This window comes from Falco naumanni, chromosome Z (assembly GCF_017639655.2).
Source record: "Falco naumanni isolate bFalNau1 chromosome Z, bFalNau1.pat, whole genome shotgun sequence".
Lineage (NCBI taxonomy): Eukaryota > Metazoa > Chordata > Aves > Falconiformes > Falconidae > Falco > Falco naumanni.
Window position 1 is genome coordinate 2696313 of NC_054080.1, and position 20111 is coordinate 2716423.

General features: G+C 41.1%; 1 protein-coding gene and 1 long non-coding RNA gene across 2 annotated transcripts in view; both read right to left on the reverse strand.

Moving 5' to 3' along the window:
* HAPLN1 (hyaluronan and proteoglycan link protein 1) overlaps positions 1-7608 on the reverse strand; it is a 29649-nt gene extending 22041 nt beyond the window's left edge. The window contains exon 1 of the mRNA XM_040580128.1: positions 7509-7608. Coding sequence (XP_040436062.1) covers positions 7509-7608 — 100 coding nt within the window. The remainder of the gene's footprint in view (positions 1-7508) is intronic.
* Positions 7609-16599: 8991 nt separating this feature from the next.
* LOC121081257 lies at positions 16600-19782 on the reverse strand. The gene is made up of 3 exons (XR_005825624.1): positions 19420-19782; positions 18148-18150; positions 16600-16612 (listed from the first exon to the last, which is right to left on the reverse strand). It is a non-coding gene; the product is annotated as an uncharacterized LOC121081257 (long non-coding RNA).
* Positions 19783-20111: the final 329 nt, after the last annotated feature.

Here is a 20111-nt window from a genome sequence, read left to right on the forward strand (position 1 = left end):
GGTCATTGCTTTGTACACATCTAACCTTTCCTTCAGAGCGAATCCTGCTTTCAGGACAGTAAGCGGGCTTCTCTCATGCTCCTACAGCTCTCAATTCCGTCTCACCTGCTGGCTTATTGGTTTAGTTTCAAATTTTACTGCTGGACATGTATTCAGATTTGTTTGTCTTTTTATGTTTGCTTTTTTGTGTTTTTTTTTTTTTTTTTTTTTTTTTTTTGGTGGTGTTTTTTCCCCTCTCTTGATTGGCTTCTGCACTCGAGGGTAACAGCAAGCCAGGTCTGGAAGGCCAGGAACATGGTGCGGGGCAGAGAGGATGCGTCACGCCACGACCTTTGGCAAACAGCTTTACCCACTTGATCCATCAGAAATGTCCAAAAGCTTATGCTGACCTGGTTAAGAAACTTGATTATTCCCACATTTTAATGGACTAACATACAGAGCAACAGTGGGGAAAAAATGTGCATTTTTAGAGGGGAAAAAAAATTGTAACTTTGGGATCACATTAGAGATGTGGTTTTTTAGATAAACTCATGTATTGCCTAAATGTTCCACACTGCCAGCAAGCCACCAGGCATTGTTAGCAAGCCACTGTTAGCAAGCCATTAGCAGGCCATACGTTATTAACCATATTAGGTTAATAACACCCTGTGCCATCCTACTTTAAATAAACACGGAGTTGTCTCTTGCCTTCCTGTAGTGTTACCTGGGACTTGAACATAAACTCTCATGCCAAAATATCCTCACTCTTTCCATAGCAGTGGCATGGTTTATTACGCTACCATGCTTATTTAAAGCTCAGAAATTATTTCTGTGATAACAGTAATTCCCAATTGCTATAATATGTATAGAAGTGCATTACTGGCATACACATATATGTGTGTATTACTCAGAGAATCTGAAGGGAAAAACACGAGGAAGAACTAAGCAAACACTTTTTTCCACTTTACTTTTCCTACTACATTTTTTCCAAATGTGTTTTTAACTAACACTTTTTACTTTTTCTTCTAGGGGAAAAAAAAATCCCAAAATTGTTGTGTATCAGCTGTAAAACTGGGAAAAACCATTCTTATTTGGCCCAAGCATTAATGTAATTTTTGTTAATGTCATGAGAAAGCAAACGTAAGTATCATACTCCCATGTTCCTACCCTAAACTGACAGGAATAAATTACTTTCTATATGTTAGTTTTAAGTTTTGACGTACAAATGGGTAAGAGAGGTGCTACGTAAATCTAGAAAGTTCAGGTACACGGTTCCAAATACTTGTACCGCTAAAAATACCTATTTTAGAAATGGAAGAGAAGACATCTGTCTCTCCAACACAGAGATGACAAGACTGAAGTGAAACATTTTTCAGCTGACCCCGTGTGTTCAACCACAGTAACACGTTGGGGGGAATTGTTAAACAGGTCTTATTAACTCCAGCTTAGGTTTATAGGAGACGTAACAGCACATAAAACCAGCAGGGAAACAACAAACTTCAGCTCTTTAAAGTATTGCCACCTATTGCCTTAAACAAACCTTAAGCATGTGTTTACTTCAGTGTAGATAAAGAAACTGCATGAACATCAGGCCTCATAGACCAGAACAGGGCAGAAGACATGGCAGTGTCTCTGCACCCCTTCCGCGCAGAAGGAAATCCTCACGGGTGGCCACTGAGGCTGTTCGACAAAACCAAAGTGTCACACGGAACCAGTGAGGAGCTTTTCCAGTTCTTTGATTACCTTCAAATGCTACATATATGGAATTAGAGTGATGTAGCAAGTAAAGGCAAATCAGTAATTTAGATTTATGTTTAATGTGAATACTTTTGCTTCTGTAATAATTTTTTAGTATCCAAATATACTCATACCTATCATTTAAGGTCTGTTCCAGAATATGCAGCCCTGAATACCAGGAAACCACCACACCAGCAAGAGATGAGGTTGCTCTTTGCTGACATTTCCATTACATGCTGTTGCAACCTGCCATACACTGAAGAGGAAAGCAAGTTGTGTTGATGCGATAGGGGCAGCTCAATTATAAGAAGAAACTACAAAATGGATCATGCCATAATCTAAAGTGTCCTGAATGGCATCAAAACTAGTAAGAAATTTTAAGTGGAAAAGATAAATGGTAGAAAATGGAAAGAAGTAATAGGTAACATCACTGAAAATTGAAAAAAAAACATGCGAAAGGTGGACCAAAGGAACAAAGTCAAAAGGAAAGTGGTAAAGCACGATAAGAATTAATGTGAGAGGTCAAAGCAGTAGTGCATTGAATCTCTTATGTTTTTGACTAGTCCAGTTTCTTTCTCTCTGTTGGTTCTGGCTTGTTCTGAAGGAAAGGAAGCGGACTGTAAATAAAACTCATTATCATGAAAGAACAAGTTGGACAAAGATTTCTTCTGCTTTTGTTATTATTTGTTATTAACTGATTTAATTTTAATTTTTTTAATAAGGCAGTATTAGAAAGTTTTCTTCTCATTCCATGTTGACGTATTTATTTGTTTGTATAAACAAATCTGTGCTAAGATCTTGACAGGTGAATGGGTGTATTCTTGTATCTGAAAGGTAATTAAATGCTGCACAATATAAATTTTACTTGTATTTAAGGAAAAGTTAAAGGTTTTTCCCTCACCAATCAAATTTTGTATGCCTTCCCTGTCCCTTCTTGTGTTTCTAAAACCTGAACAAACTGGAGGCATATGTTAAAGGCTCCTGCCACGGTTAAGTAATTAACTTAGCAATTACCGTAAAGTCAACTTCCTTTATTTTGCAGAACAGCTACACACAGAAGAATGCCCTTATCTCCAAAGAGTACTCTGCCTCTTTGAATAATTGGTCAGTAACTAGCACTATAAATAGATTAGAGAGGTATACAAAACTGAGCACTGAAAAGAGTCATCATGCACTCTCCTGGGTCACAGAGTCCTCTGCCAATCTTGACTTCAGAGGAAAAAAAGGGTCTTTGATGACATGTAGATGCTTAGAGTAGTATTGTTTTCTTGTTGTGGAAACTTACTTGGCTAGGGTATACTTCTGTCCCATTTCAACATTCACCAGATGATTTCTTTTAGGATTCAGATTTTTTTCTAAAGAGTGAAGCTGGTGTCCCCTAAGGCACACACAGATTACTGGGGGTGGGTGTTGGGGGGAGGGCAGTGAGGGGGATGACACATCTTATTCAGGTATAGTTCTCTCATCTGCTCTTGTCCACAGAAGTTAAACTGGAATTACTTTTGTACGCAGGCAAACTACCAGAGAGGAAAGTAAACTGGTCAAGCAGTCTGGGATAACAGAGCAGCCTGACCAAAACCGTGAAACCCACCACGGGCTTCCCTTCCTCAGAAAATACAGTCACAGAAGAGATAAAATGCAGCTTCGGCTGTTTTATAAATTTTGTTCATAGATATTGGAATAAAACCAAAGAAGAAAGGATATAAACAAAAGAAGCAAGCCAGAGGAAAGAAGCAAAAAGAATACTGGTGGGGGCAGGGAGGTAAGACTGTCTGCCAGGTGAGAAATGTGATTGAGGTTGAGTTTCACTTTGCGAACTGCCGAGGGGAGAACCGGGACTAGACTGGACACCGACAGGCGGAACGATGTGGTTTATGAAGCGTGTTCACCCTGGTTAGCAGATGCTGAGCCTGAGAGAGGTGGCAGGAGTTTCCGTGCTCACGGAGGGGCAGCAAAGTGGGGTAACTAGACCTTCCAGTTCCTGAAGCGGAGCTGTTCGGGGAGTCAGAAGCAAGCTGAAACTGCTGTCAGAGATAACGCAACACTAATAGGTGGCTGCTCCTTCGGAAGGCCAAATGAAAGACAAAGGCAACGGGGTGGCACTGTATGCATTAGTGATTTAGCAGGCTGTGAAGTAATAAGAAGTGATGGTGAATGCAAAACGGAGCATGGATCAAAAGCATGTCAGGTAGTACTGCAAAAGATCTTACCGTAGCAGTGCAAAAAAATCTTCTGAACAGTTCATTTTGCAGTGCGGAGCCACTCCAGAGATAAAGGCGGAAGGCAACAGAGAAATGACCCCAGTTCTGTATTAACAAATCCTCTCTTTTTAACAACGTTGGGTTTGATGCTCTGAAAGCATGATGTGGTTTAAAGTACATGAAGGCATTGATATGAAATGAAAACATAAAGATGAAAGCTGAACTCAGAAAACACAGCCTGTTCAAAGAAAAGGGTAGAAAACCTCACAGCCTGAAGTTCTGATGTTACTGCTGACACTTGGTATGGCAGACCTCTGATATCGCAGAGATATTAGCTCACCTGTCACTTTCAGAATGGTATCTTGTGTTTCTGGACAACGGCAGAATAATAAATATATGTAATTTATATAATGTAATTTAACCATTAACAGGCTGATTAGTCTGACCTCAACAGCAAACAGGATCAAGACCTTCGAATGGCTTTTGAAGAAAAGTTGTTGAAGAACGAAATCAGAGTAATTCACTAGAAAGAGGGGTGAAATGTAGCAGACACCTACCAAAGGGTGCCAGACTGATTTGACATCAAGTGTGTAATAAAAATAAATGTATAAGGCCAGGGAAACATGATGTACTGATTGCCTGGAGCTCAGGGAAGTGAGTGATATGGGAAATATCTGAAAGTAGGCAGGATGGAGAAAATAGGTGTTTTGGTAGAAACTTTGCTAAGTGTCTAAGAACAAGACATGGAGGAGACTGCAATTGCTTGGGCTGAAACAGAAATGACCAGCCTAGAAAAAGGCAAATGAACTGTCTCCAGCATAATTTCTGAGACTCTCTAATATTTCCACTAATTTTACTTTACAAAGTAAACATGACTATTGAATTAATGAAATTTTCAGGTGGCATATTAAGTGTCACTGAAGGGAGGAGAACGGATATTTAGAATGTCTGAAGAAGGAAGGGTGGAAAGAGTGTGATAGCATTTAATACTGAATCGGTAACTTAGATTTTTAAGGCCTAGCATGAATAACTATTCATACAAACTTTCTGTTTGTCAATTGCAAGTGATAATGAAGGAGGATGACTATTAAATACTGTCTATCACAACAGACTATCGATCAGCACTGCAGTGTGATTGGGAAAAGTACAAATTTGATCCAAGGTCTGAAAATCAAAGTGTCGTTAGCTGGAAAACAAAAATACTAATAACAGCCTAAGATCTTAACTGGAATAAAATCCTGGCTGGATGCACTCAAGAAGTATGAATTCAAACTAGAATCAGTGTAGAGATGAACTACTAATATTATCAGGTAACTAGAGGTTGTACACTTAGAGAAGAATCTGAAAAAGTTTACTCAAATGATAGCTGTGAGGATATGGTGTTTTCTTATTAATGTTTTAAGGTGAACATCAAAGAAGAAAAAATGTTTTTTGAAGCTAAGGAATAGTAGAAGAAGCACAAGGCTACACCATGGCTGTGAATAAACACGGAGAATTAGGAAAGTGTCCTTCGCCGCAGAAAAATAGGGTCCAAAACTATCTTGCAGTAATGAGATTTGAAGCCCAACTTTTTAAACAATGAAACTAAACCCACAGGAGATTACATGATGTAAAGAAGGGGAAGCAGAAGACAGTTTCGTTCATTGCCTCAGGAGATCCCTTTCAGTTCTGTGGACTTGACTACACAACATCTATCCTCACCTTTTGTTATTCCAAGGAATTCCAAAATATGCAGTCCAGGATGAGTTTAGCTACACATCTCCTGGATTTCAGCTGTGAAGGGGGATGATACATCCTTCAATGTAATATGAAATACCTTTTGTATGAAGCTATAACATGTGTTCCACAAGCTTCCCTGATTTCCAGCTCCTTTCCAGGTGTAGATCATCGTGTGTGTTTATGCAGCACTGGGCAGAGCAGAATCCCAGCTGTGATGGGATTCCACAATGCACAGAGGAATTAAAAAAAAAATTAATAGTAAAAATACCAAGTTCCAAGTAGTTTTATTCCTTTTGATTTGTGGTCTGTGTATTTCAGAGCCTGAATCAGCTGATGTACAAAGGTCATGGTACAGCTCAATTTTAAGCTTTATCCATCTTTCCTTGAAGGAATAAAGTCCCGATGTTCAGACAGGCTTTCACGGGTAGGGAGAATGCTCCACCTTGAAAATTCTATCAGCTTTGGACTATTTAGCTCTTGCAGACTGCACTGTATACATGCTGAAGGGCTAGTAATAAGTGACACATACGACTTGTGAATTAAACTGCTGACTAAGGAAGTTTAACACACACATATTAAGGAAAAATAATTTTGATTTGGTTTAATTACTTCCACTAATTTAATGTTCCAAAAAGATAAATAAAGTTCAGAGATCAGAAACCGAATTACACAAGGAAAGGCAAACTGTGTGTTTATTAGATATTGATGTCAAATTTGAAATTTACCCTGGGGAACAAACATTCATCACCTCCCAAAAGCGCTGTGTCTCCCTTTTGCTACAACACATTCATTTGACCTTCATCCTGTGAGTTTTCTTAGAGTGAAACCAGCTCTCTGCTATTCCTTATTTGACCTTGACAATCCAAGTGGCTGTTTTAATAGGTGCAGGGTACCTTTAACTTCTGCGACTTTCCTATGGACTTCTAAATGTTCAGGCTTTCTTAGCAACCTGCCCTAACTTGGTAATTCGTATTTACACAAACGTTCAAGTAACACAATCTGCCAGCTGTTAAGAGAAAGGAATCAAACTTTAAAGAGAAAGAACAATGGTGCTGCGTTTCTTAATTTTGCAATATTAATTTTAGCCAGCCTCAAGAAACATATAAATGAAAGCAGAAGAATCTCTGTTAGTTCTGCCTGTCCTTACTGCATAAATCCCCTGTTTTTTTCTTATACAGGATGACCCTCAACGACTGAAGCTGGGACTGAAAAAACAGCTGCATTGTACTGCAGACTCAAATCCTGCTACAGCTATAAGCTCTAGGATTCAGACATGAACCAAACGGGATTGTGCAGAAGGCCGGTATTATACTCAGTGTGAATTAAAGGTATGAGGAAAGACACGTTGCTTTTGGGGTAAGCTACTTTCCTCCCCCTCCCCACCCCCCCACCCCACCCCCCGTCCCCCATCCCCCTTCCCCGTTTTAAGTCGCCCAGTTATGATCTCAGATGTGCTGAGGCTTTTTAAATAATAAACAGCAGTAAGTTTCTGTAATGTGAAGAACTATGCATGACAGTCTTCTTACAATCAAAATATATTCCATAATAAACTAAAGGTATTTCACCCCTTTGCAGCTGCTTGTTACTTTAGGATGCATGCTTTTGTCCTTAATCTTAAATCATGCTGCACTTTACTCACCAATCTTTGCAAGGCTTTGACTAGGTGCTATTACACAGTGCAACTTTCATTTTTTTACTTTCCTTAGGAGTAATAACAGTGCAACAGAACCAGAAAAGAAAAAGTTTTGTCACCAGTAATAACAGCATTTAAAAAACAGTACAGCAGAATAAAAAAATAAGGACCATTAAGCACCTTATTCTGTTTCCCTCAGCAATATGAAGATACTGGTATTTTCTCACGTATTTCCTTACCTTGAATATGAATAATTCTTTCATGCTCCAGGCTTGAGTTGTCAGGGTGAGGTTCAGCCCAGCAGACAGAAATCAGCACCAGAAAAAGTAGACTCTTCATCTTTATAATCAAAAGAATCTTCTTCACTGTAAAGGCATCGCATACAAAGAGGCTTGTGAATTTTTGGAAACCTTTTAAATTGTTGCACTGCACAACTTGTTACAGCAATGATCTTATGATGGATCTGTAACATATTTAACCCACTCAGCTGAAAAAGTTACAAGAACTACTGATTTTATAGACATGAAGAGCGGTCCTTTTTATCATGGACTTTAATGAAAGGAAACTGGCAATCCACATTTAACTCTGCCTATGCAGACATACAACACGAAAAAAATAAAAGCATACACACAAATATCCATAAACCAAACTCCTTGCAAGACCATATGCCAGCAATACCTGTGTTTCAAAAAAGGTTCCCGTGTACTTTTGCTTTTCCAGACCTACTCTAGATCTCATCTGTAAATACAGTTAAAACAATCAAAGCTATTCACTGCATCTATAGCCACTGCATGATGCAATCTGCTGGTGACAGATTTTCAAGACTAAAACAATCTTCTCTTAGGTTTTGGCATTTCAACCAAGACTGCAAGTTAACTTAGCAGTCAGGGTGGTAAGTTTGCTTTTACCTAAGCAGTAAAGATGACAAAACATTTCTTAGGCTGACTAGAGAGACCTATTTTATTTCAGATCCACTTACCATTTTAAAAGATGCCTAAATACACAATCAAATGTTCGAAACCATGCACAAAGTAGGTTAGAGTTGTATATGCTACCACTGCAGTTGCCCTGATTGATTTTTCATTCATTTCTACCTAGAATGCTGACGCACTAAGTCAGCGTGCCAGGTAGGGTCTCTGCAGTCAGCAGAGCTGAGCACTGCAGGGGAAATCTCTGCCAGCCTCTGAGTAGTAATTAGGCAAATGAAGACCTGAAATAGAAAGGAGGCATAAAATACAAGAGGTTTTATGTAGAGGGTTCAGGCTGCTGTGTATTTTACAGCTTTAATTTTTATGTCCCTGATTTCTTGAAATAAAAGATAGCTATTTCCCCACTTCGCCTTTCCAGAGACTAGGATTTTTTCTCCAGTCATCAAATAGTGGCAGCATTTCTAATGTGGAAAGAAAATTGTTTTTTTTCCCCCTTTTTCTCTATCAGAGCTAGAAACACCTCGAAGTTGCAGGCTACTCTTCAGCCAGAACCTGGGTCAGGGTCCGAGCTTTGCACAGTCCCTGTCCCCAGCTAGAAACAAGCACCTATGTTTCAAGTCTAGACCCAAATACTGTAAATCTGAACCAGCCCCTACAGACCACACTGCAGAAGCGCTATTGCCGGTTTTTTTCATAGCAGAACATGCACGTTACTTGCCTGCCCTTCCATTTCTTCAAAGCCAGTGTGGGTGGGAGTTCAAAGCCAATTCAGCATCCCCTACTCCTTACTGTGGAGTGCCCAGAGGTAGGACAAGTGCTCTCTGCACATGATATTCCAGGTGGTCCACGCTCAGTAACTCAAGACTCTACGGCCACTCCCTCTTTCCTGGAAAGCTGGTCAGGCTGATGAGCTCCGTCAGGACAGCCAGGGCAGATGTGGCTCCCTCTGGAGAACATCTGCCCCAGCCTGGCCAGACCACAGGGGTCACACACGTGCAGCCAGGTGTCCCTCCTGCATGGGACCGCGGGCTGGCTGCTCGAGGCAGCAGGGCACGCTAGTCTGAGACCGCGCTGCCCTTCCCCTCACAAATCCCAGACCAGGCACCCCCCCTGCTGCCCCTCAGCGTGAAAAAAAGCTGCGGGTTTGGGGTTGGGTTGTTTTGGCTGTTGGCTAACAACTGACAGGGTGGGTTTTTTATCGGTGGAGGGGAGCGTTACTGATTTAGAAACAGGCTAGTTAACTAAGCAGCTTTGATTTTGAAGGTGAAGCCTGTAGGGGTATTCCCACCGCAACCTGCAGCTTGGAGCCTACACTGGATGCAAAAACACCCGGACCCAGTGAGTGCAAGTAAAACCCACAGGGGCTCCGCAGACCTGCTCTGGGAGCACCTTAGCTGCTCATTAACACTTTGCCTCTAACTCTTGCCACAAACCTGCTCTTTTCCGTGGCACTAGTGAAAAGAAACAGCCGTATAACCAGATGACAGGTACTGCTCCCTCTTTTGGGGACGGCATCCCCATCTCCAGCAGACTCAGTGTGCACAGGGACTGGGGCTCTACTGTGCAATAAGAAAGATTTACCTTCTGGTTACACGGATGGAGAACACCACACATGCCCCCATTCCTTGTCAAGGTCTCCCTAATATGATGAGGAAAAGTCCTCCATGTAGCATCATCAGGTGATGACTGTCAGAACAATTAATTTCAGGGTTAGCCTGGAGCACTGAAGGGGAAGGATATACCTTTTAAAGACACTTGCCTGTACCTTCAAGCAATTATCGTGTTCCCTATAGATTTTATGTGACAGCATTGCACAAGCAGGATGAGAGGCAGGTCAGCTATGACATGGAGACCTGCTCTTCCCTTTCCTTAATTTCTGGATGCAGAACAATTTCATATGTCACATGCCACAGACATGGTACAAAATTAACCCTGTGGTTACAGATCAAGATATTTTTTGGTGGGATATGCCTAAGATGGTGGTACTTTACCTTTGTTAATAGGCAAAGTTTAAAGCGGCTCGGTTTCTGGTTTTCCCTAATTGCCGTGGACAGAAAGGGCAGCCTAAAGCATTCATTGTGTGTGCAGGAGCACACGCACAAATAGCACGTGTGTGCACGCCTGTGCTATTCTTGACTCTGGCAATGTTCATCTGCACTGCTCAGGTATGTTTGCCAGACTGCATACAATTGTTAAGAACTTAAAAGCTCTGTCCCAGGGGACCAAATGCCTGGTCCGTGTTTTAAAAAATGTATCCATCACATTATCTTTGCTTAAGTCACCGGATGCTCCATACTTTATGTCAGTCAACTGAGAGTAAAGTTCTAGCTGCGCAGAAGCATCCCACTGGGGGCCACTTCAACCCTCCACTTAAGTCTGAGCAGTTTTAAGGCTGCTCCCTTTTATTGCCACGTACAGCAGCAGCGGGGAGAACGTGGGTATCTGAAGTCAGGAATACCCTGACCTTGCACCACCCTCCTCCTGGGATTCCCCATGATGGGAGCTGTGGCATTGAGCCAGAGCAGTGCGAAGCAACGTTACCAGGCCAAGAATCTGACCCCTGGTGTTTTGTAGGTCATCCAAAAAGCAATTAGCCAGAGGAATTCACATCCTCAACTCTAGCCAAAGCAATAGAAGTCAGAGTCCATTTCTGCAGCAGCCTGGGAAGACCTCAGGGGAGACATGATAGGTGTGGATGTTTTCATATTAAAATTAATAAAATCTTGGCTGGGAGTAAGTGAATCTTTTGTGAGAAATGGTAATGATTAGTCATACTCAAGAAATCTGCGCTGGTTTCAATTACTGCAGTTTATGAATCTGCTATCTCCCTGGACAGGGACACAAAGAGGCTGAAAAATAGCTTTTAAAGGGAGACCTCAGGGCTCGGGGATGTGGTCAAGGTGGCTGTACATTAATTTTTTAAATTCTCAAGAACTGTTCATTCTTAGATACAATATGAAATTCTGGTATTAATCATAATTTTTTTCACACTTGCCCAGTCATAATTCATCTACTACTGGCAAATCTAAAAGGCTCTAAAGCATCAGTGTTTGTATTTTAGTATAATATTCTGAAAATTCACAGAATGCCTACAAGTTATGTCACTGGGTAAGTAACAAGCCTTTTTCTGAAGAACAGAGTACTGAAAAATAGCATTACATACCAATCTCTGTTTTTAACAAAATAACATATTTAATACTCACTGCTGCAACAACTTTCTAGCTACAGAGAGCATCCTCTGCGTGAGCGCAAGGGACCACCTAGTTCAATGTTTTCTCTCTCATTGACAATACTTAAAAGTCTGGGGAATGCCTCTGTGCACAGGAGGCAATTTTTGTCTTATATTAAGGCATGATGATGTCCTGTATCAAATGCTCACTTCCCTGAGAAGACCTATGGCAGCCTGAACTCGCAATGGCTCCACCACCACCTCCTATGATCCAGCTGCTGACACTGTCGTCCTAGTAAGACAGGTACTTGAACTAAATTCAACTTAACCCATGCAAAAATGTGGCTGCTTTTGTGGAAGCATCCTTGCTGCTTCGGATCTTGCAGGACTGTGCTTCCCTCACAGCCACCCAGGTATACACAGGACCCTCAGAGAAGAGGGTCCATGTAACTTCATGGTGCAAAGAAGGTTTAGGAGGCGCGAAGGCCAAATGCAGACACCTGTGGAAGAAGGAGCTGAGGTACCAGTGCACAGGGACAGAGAAAAAACCAAACTAGTTGTTGGGGTTTTTTTTTGAAAAACCCAAATTGCTAGGGCAGACACAGGGGACTTCATAAAAGGTTCTTTCTTTCTCTGGAGTCTTCTGTATTTAAAACAGTGAGACTCAGCAGGTAAAGGCAGTAATCAGTGGTGTCTAAAAGAGCCAGTAAAACCAGATTTAGTTAAATCAGTTAAAATTAGGGTTGAAACAGCCCCCGTAACAGTGGACTATTCACATCTGTGCACGAACCTACTGTATAATTTAAGCCTTTACAGGCCCCCTGTCTGTGGACCTCTGTTCCATCACTGAATAGGTGCTAAGCATTATAGAAGTACCTATTAATGAAATCAAATTTATGTATTTTTAGGGAGAGGATGTCAGCTGCAGTAACCGAGAGTCTCTCATCCTTAGGCAGTGCTGGCAGATAATAGAATAGGATGAACACCAGTCTAAGCAGTACTCACACACTCTCTTCCATGGCCTTTCCTAAAACTGAGGGTTGGAGCAGAATACTTCAGTATAGCTGATTGGACAGATTTCTGCTATCAAATGACTGGCCCGAGTCTCCTAAAGATAATACCTTATATATATGTATAGACATCTTCATTTAGGCAACTGAGTCAGGTCATAAAGGATGGAATTCAACTCCAGATTGTGGACACCTAACACTGTGTCTGTATGTAAAATGTTTAGTAGGAGTCTAAGCTATTGCTATGGTCAGTTTATCCCTAACCAGTGTAGACCGCGGAAGGCAGGTGTGTGTTTAGCTGACCTAGGATGCCTTTTGTCTGTTCACTTTTGTCTTTGAGCAACTTCATCTATCCACAGTGTGACCTTTGGAGAAGTGGGAATTGCGGGCTTGAATCTTGCACACTGATGACGAGGGCACTCCTTGCATGGCCTCTTCAGCGAAGAGCTCTGGCATGAGGCTGTTTTGCAAACACGGTACAGGTGAAAATTCTTCTAGTCAAAGACTCATCACTCAGGATTAAAGGGACAGCAATGGACAGAGGTGCCTGAAGTGCAGGTCTGACTCAGGGGCCCCTTACAAGCCAAGATTCAGGGTCCTTCTTGTAATTAGCATTTCTTTTGGCCAGCTCTAGGCATCTTCCTGCAGTATTTTATGAAACAAAACCTCATGTCTACTAACTGCAGGAGGAGGGTGAGTGTTCTGGCTCACTCTGGTAGTACTGATGCACTGGTTTAGATGTCCTGATCCCAAAACTGAGCATTTAAAGTAGGCAACAGCCAAGTTAACCTTACTCTTGAAGGCCATGTTGCTTCTCATAAGTATTTACAGCCTCCTTCAAAGATCTTCCATTCTCCAAAGGCAAAAGTAAAATATTCAGTTTCAGCTAGAGACTTAACACCTCAGTTAGTAAAATCAAATGAAAATCCACTTCTTGCCCTGGTAAGCCCTTACATCATCTAGTCTTGATTCTGCTTCTCACTTATTTTGCTAAGACAACACTTTTTTCTCAGTAAAACAGCCCCCCCAGGGTGACGGAATTAAGGCAAGACAGATTCAGCAGACTGGTCCCCAAGCTAAATTGTTCCCACAAAGCAAATTTTGCAAAAAGAAAGAGCAATTGATGGCATAAGAATGATAAAGTTTACATGCTCTATTAGAATGACTTAGAGCAAGCTTTCCAAGACCTCCTCCCATGCTACTTCATTAGTTAAGGCAATTTGAAAATTTGTGAGACTGTGTGAGACTTGGGGCCATTTAAAGTGCCAGACGGTCAATGTCTGGAGAACAGTTTGTCATAGTAGTTCCCTAACCACAGGCAGAACAGTTCAGCTGAAAAGCAGCATGACCATTCAAAGACATCTGGAATCCCCTGGAGTCTATTAATTCCCTGGGAAGAATGCTGATAAATTGCTTGCAGGGAGAAAGAAAATATCTTTACAGTCTTTGAAGTATCTGCTTTGTATTAGATATGAAATTTATTCCAGACACACAGGGTAACAATAGCAACAATAGTTTGTACGTTATTCATAGAGTACAGCCAAGGTCATGTGGTCTGGCTTTAAGACTAGAAGTTAGAAAATTTGGTACTCCAGGTTTAATGCAAACAGAGATAAGGCAAATGTGCTGCACTTAAGGTCTATCATTGATGGAATACTGGTCACTCAGTGCTCTGAGTAATTTTCTTTCTTGTTCTGTGAAACAGACTATACAAATATGCCTTTAGTTCAGGAATCTGGATGGTTTTGCTTGAAGTATGGCAACAGAATATTCTTTGATAACAGTGCAATGCCATGGAAAGGTAACCCCACTTTTTTGCTTTATAAAGCAGATTCACTTGTTTGCAGTCTCTTCCTTCAGGGAAAGTATGTACTGCAGCCTCCACAGAGCAGTGTTCTCAAAGATTTTCTGCAATCCAGCTGAAGGGCTGGCTCTCCAGCAAGATTGTGCTTGTATTCTGACATCTTCTTCATCAAACCCCCTCTTTTAGCCTTGAGCACGTAAGCCTGGAGTCTCTGGGGTGCAGTAAGAACACTTGATATTTCTCCCGCAGTTTTGTTGCTTCTTGGTCATATTTATGAAGCTAGCTTTTCATCAGGCCTTCACCGCTTCCCAGGTCCCCTCCTGTTACCTACACCTCTTCTTCAAGGTGCTTTCTTGGTTGCAGCTATACTTCCCAGTTGCCTGTGTAACTTCTGCAAGGATGTTCACTTTGGGAAGTTCTGCTAGAGCTTTTTCTTGTCTAACCTTCACCCTGTTGGTGCGTCCAGCTCTGCCAGTCCTTTGGACGCTTGGATTTTCCCATGGACATAAATGACTTAAGTTTCTAGTGCTCTGTTCCCCTGCCAAAGGTGAATGGAAGATAGATGCTTATCTTCTCTGGATCATTAAAAAAATCTCACATATAGAATTGGAGAGGTTCTTATCAACTGTTCTTTTGACCCGTTTATAATAATAAATAATATGATTATATTATTAATTATTACTACTATAATTGCTGTCTTGGGAATTTGAAGTGCCTTTCTGTCTCTAAACTTGCAATGTTAGATTTCATGCTTTAAAGTGAATGTTTAGTCCAATCCATGGACGATTTCTAAGCAGTCCGACAGAATTTTGGAGGTTTTTGTGTACAGTGCAAAGGCAAAAAATTTCACTCAGAGCCCATTCAAGTGATTGGACATGCTGACATTTAATTAGTTAGCATTATGTTGGGACATTTGAGTAGGGAGACTCTAGGACTGTTAGCTCCCATTGGTAATGTTCGGTTTACTGGCCCTCAAAGCATCACTATTAATTGATGCTGGCCACTAAGCTCTGCCAGGCACAGGACCCAGGATGGCAAGAACCAAGTTTCCTAAATACTAGTCTCATTTGATAGTTTCCTGTGGAGAATGGTTGCTTATCCATCCAACGCCCCATGCCACGTCTCCCCCCAGCATCCTCCTGTGCTTTCAGCCACCTAAAAACTGCTGATGTTTTGAAGCACACCTAGAAGATGTGTTTATGTAACTTAATTCTTGTCCAGTTTCCACCAAGTACAAGTGTAAACTTGGTGGAAAAAACGTTATTACACATTAAAAATAGAATGAGACTCAAACATAACCCCTCTATAAGGACAAAAAAAGTAAGGAATATTTTTTTTTCCTGGAAATATTGTGAAAAAGGAATGAATTCAAGAGAAGCCAGAAAAAAACACACGCTGATACCATACACAGAAATTCTGTGCCATTGTAGGCAGCAGCTTTCTAAACTCTTTCAAACTTTCTGAGAAGACACTTAAGCCAAACAATTTAATGACAACTTGACACTTAAGTCTTACATTTTTTGCTTAGGAAATATTGTGAAAGTTACTGGAATGGTAAAGTTAGGAAACAGTCCATGTAATAATAATAATACCTTGAGATATGCAGTAGGCCAGATCATACCTGTTTTATCCAAGGGATGTGATATCTCTATTCTGACTGTCTCACATTTAATTTAATTGAGTTCTCATTCCTTTTCCCTAGCTAAGCTGACTGTACCAGCAACATAACAATAAAAATTAAAAAAATTGACAGTGCTTTCGCATCCTTGAAGGATACCACTCTGTGAAAGAACAGATGCATTGCCAGACTTACTGAGCAGGAGCCTGGTGCCAGCCTGCTGTAAGGAATTACTAGCTGTACACCATCTTTGGCATAGGTCCTGGCGCAAAGCATAAAATGGGACTCCTTGTCCAGCCAACCGTTGAGTGCTTAGTCCTGTCCTCCCTCTTTTTTGTGGTCTGAGAATTGCACTGTCTGCACTCTCAATGTCATTGAGAATGACTTTTAACAAGCCACTGTTTCCTAAAGAAATAATAACAGTGATATAATGCTCTGCATAATTTTCAAATTGCTGTTACACATTGTCAGTGCAAGTCCCCGTTGAATCATTGCTTCTAAAAAGGTAAACACTTTAATTTTACAACAGCGCTGTTTTCATCAAACATCTGCTTCTTACTGCAATGGTAGATAAGTTTTCTTTGGATATTTGGTCACAAAGAATTAGCTGTGGGTGCAGTCAGATCAAAGCCATATGGGGATCACTTGTAAAAGCACAATTCTTTCAACAATTTTTCTAATTGAATTAATCAGTAATCAATGGCAAAACATACTTTCTACTGAGATCAGTTATTCTAAAGAGGAGGAAGGTCTAGGGGTTAGGGCATGAGTTCAGATGTCGGGGGACATGAGTTCAACTCTGCCCTCTCTACCCTTCATGTGAGACCTTGGGATGTGTGGAAGTGGCGAGAAGCATTAGTTTTCATCATCTTAGCTTGCTATCTGTGTCACAGCCTAACAGTATTTTCTGTTGCTTAGAGGGTGTCATGGAAGTGAATGTATTTACAGTTAGAAGGAGCTCTCACATTGCTGCAATGAGACGTGTCAGTATCTAGAACAGAAAGGGACTTCTTCATACGGGGACGACTTACAAACATTATACACTTTCACAAGCTGAAGTACCATGTGATAGTTGACCATACATATATATATGCAGAAAAACATGCAGATGTTGACTTGTACCAAGCTCCCTCCTGCTTTTCTTAAATTCTTTCCATTGCAATACCTTAAGCCTGAAGAGCACTGGAAAAATACAAGGCCTACGATGGTCTAGTTAACTTCTTGTTAGTTAAATTCTTTTTAAAAAACAATAAACATATTTAAGATAGTGGATGTTGTTTGTAAGACTTTACCACTAATTAGTGTCACCTCAGTATTACACTTGTGTGTTTTTTGGTGGTGGGTTTTTTTTTTTTTTGGTTAGTTTGTTGTTTTTGGTTGGGGTTTTTTTGTGTCGTTTACAAGAGCGAGAATATCACAAATTGAATCTACGGTCTTAAAGCAGCTTTTTATTTTAAGTTCAGAACGTGCATGACTCATTTATTACAAAATACTCTTTGCTAGTTACAGCAGTGATAACAGAAATTTACACAGACATCTTTGGTCAGTCAGATGTGAGGAAGATGCCAAAAGTTAGCCTTTATTCAAAGGTCAAGACTCTGTATATATACCAGTTGCAGGTATTGGCTAAAGGTGACTGCAGATCTGCACTTTGAACTAAGTTAACAACAACACTAGAAAGAAACAGGAAGAGAATTTATAAGATTCAAGAGGAAAAGGTAACAATCTGCAAACTAAAGTTGTAAACTGACAGTCCTGAAGAAATACATCTGGGAAGTGGGAACAGTTCTTGGTGATGAGTGAACAGTGAATGTGCCAGCAAAGGAGAAAGCTTTGCTACAGGTAGATCACACCAGAACTTGATCCTATTATGCTACTTGGTTTCCAGGAGAGCGTCAAAACATGGGAAATTATTATTTAGGATAGAGAGGGAAGAAACTAGTATAAGGAGGCAAAGAATATGAAAAAAGGTACACAATATTATAGTTGTGCTACACCCCAAAATTCTGCTACAGGTCATCACCAGCTGAGTTCAAGGACCAATCTCAGGACCAGATTTGTTACCCGGAGTATTTTAATTAATGAGCTGGTGCAGATAGTAGATACATAGCAATCTGTGGATGAAAAAATGTTGAAGGCATTGTCTGTACCGAGTGGAATCAGCACGTGGTGCTGCATTAAATGGGTGGTTAGCTAGGTGGTTTCCATGAGTGCTGCAACAGAAGCTGGAAGTTCTGGCAGTGGAGTTGCCAGGGAGCACTGCAGAGCTGGACTGACCACTTTATGTCACCATCACCTTGGCCTTCTCTTTTCCAACTCCACACTGCCGGTAACACTTTCAGACATACTGTCTGCATCCCTGCTCCCATGGCATTAGGAGGCAGTAATTTAGAATGGGACACAAGCAGGCAAGGGTTTATTGGGGCAATCAGGACAACCTGTTTTATAAAAGGAGACCAAAAGAGCTTGTCTTGGTTAGTTTGGCATAACGCAGCTGAGCAAGGATGTAATTGCTCTCTATAAATATATCACAGAGTAAATGCCAGAGAAGAAAAAGAACATTTCAGCTAAAATTGAGGAGCAGAACATGTGGGGCCATAAATAAGTTTAAACTGAAAATTAAATTATTTTAAGCTGTAGAAAAACATCACAGTCTTCCTAAAGACATTTTAGCAGGGAGAAAAGAACCACTGCTAGTTTAAAATCAGAAATCTGTTAAAAACTGCCTGAGATTAAGGAGAATGTGGATAGAAGATCCATACAGAAGATACGTTATGACACAGGACATCCCAAAAGTATACCTAACTTTTGGTAAAGGCCTCAATTTAAGCAAGTTAATCAATTCTTATTTCAAGCAGAAAAATTTTCTTCCCTTTTATGACAGACTCAAAGTCTCCTGGCTACTGCTGTTAATGGTATGATCCAATATACTCAGCCAGGGCTTCCTATTACTCCACATACAGCAACAAACATGCTCTCATTAATACTCAGCACTGGCAGCAAAGCACCTTCCTCAACATCGGGACTTCTTGTGAGAGATATCTCAAAGCAGCTTTTAATATTCTGACTTGGTATCTGACTCCTGTAATTTCCTAAGTAGACTCTGCTTTATGTAACGGCACTGTTGTCCCTGATACAGATCATTAAATATCTGCAAATGAGATGGAGACACATGTGGCTGGCTTAATGGCCTGACTTTTGCAATGCTCAGTCATATGGAAGGTCTGTCTCTGTCTGCTGCAGCAGTTATGTGCAAAATGCCAAGAAGACAGCTCATGTTCCAGAGGCGTGGTAGGGCAATGCAAACTTTCCATGATGCATTTTAGTTGTGATGCTTTTGAGATTTAGGATAACGTAAACTCAGAGGAAAATGGCAGTTTCATTTCCACTCTCAACTACTAAGAAGAAAGACTCAGGATAATTAAGTTGAGAAAATAAAGGGAATTTGAACACATAACTGTAAAACAAAGGTGTAATGTGAAAAAGAATAGAGGTGCTCCTCCAAACACATTATCCTGGTTTAACATCATCATAAGGAAATAGAATCATGAGTAAATTTCAGAAAATGTAGAATACAGAATTAAGATTAACTGCATAATTTGCAACTGTTTGATAAAAACATGTCCTGGTTTCAGCTGGGATGGAATTAATTTTCTTCTTAGTAGTTAGCACAGTGCCAGTGCTTTGGCTCTGATGGGAGAACAGCGTTGACAGGACAGTGACGGTTTCAGTTGTTGCTGGGTGATGTTTCTACTAAATCAAGGACTTCTCGGTTCCTTGGGCCCTGCCAGCCAGAGGGCTGGGGGGGCACGGGACATGGGGAGGGGACACAGCCAGGACAGGTGACCCAAGCCAGCCGGAGAGGGATTCCATACCGTGGGACGTCATGCCGAGTATATACACTGGGGGAAGGAGAAGGAAGGGGGGACATTTGGCATTATGGCGTTTGTCTTCCCGAGTACCCGTTAGGTGATGGAGCCCGGCTGCCCTGGGATGGCTGAGCCTGCCTGCCCGTGGGGCCTGGGGAAGGAATTCCCTGCTTGGCTTGGCTTGGCTTGCGTGCGCGGCTTTGCTTTACCTACTAAATTGTTCTTATCTCAACCCTGGAGTTTTACATTCCTTTCTGATCCTCCTCCCCATCCTCTGGGTGAGGGGGAGTGGGCAAGCGGCTGCGTGGTGCTAGGTTGCCGGCCAGGGTTAAATCACGACAAAACATCACTCACAACATATAATGGTAAATAAAACTCTCTTATTGTGTAAGCAAAACAGCTTGCAGAGTACGCAGTTTAGTGCACCGTACTAATGCAGCGTA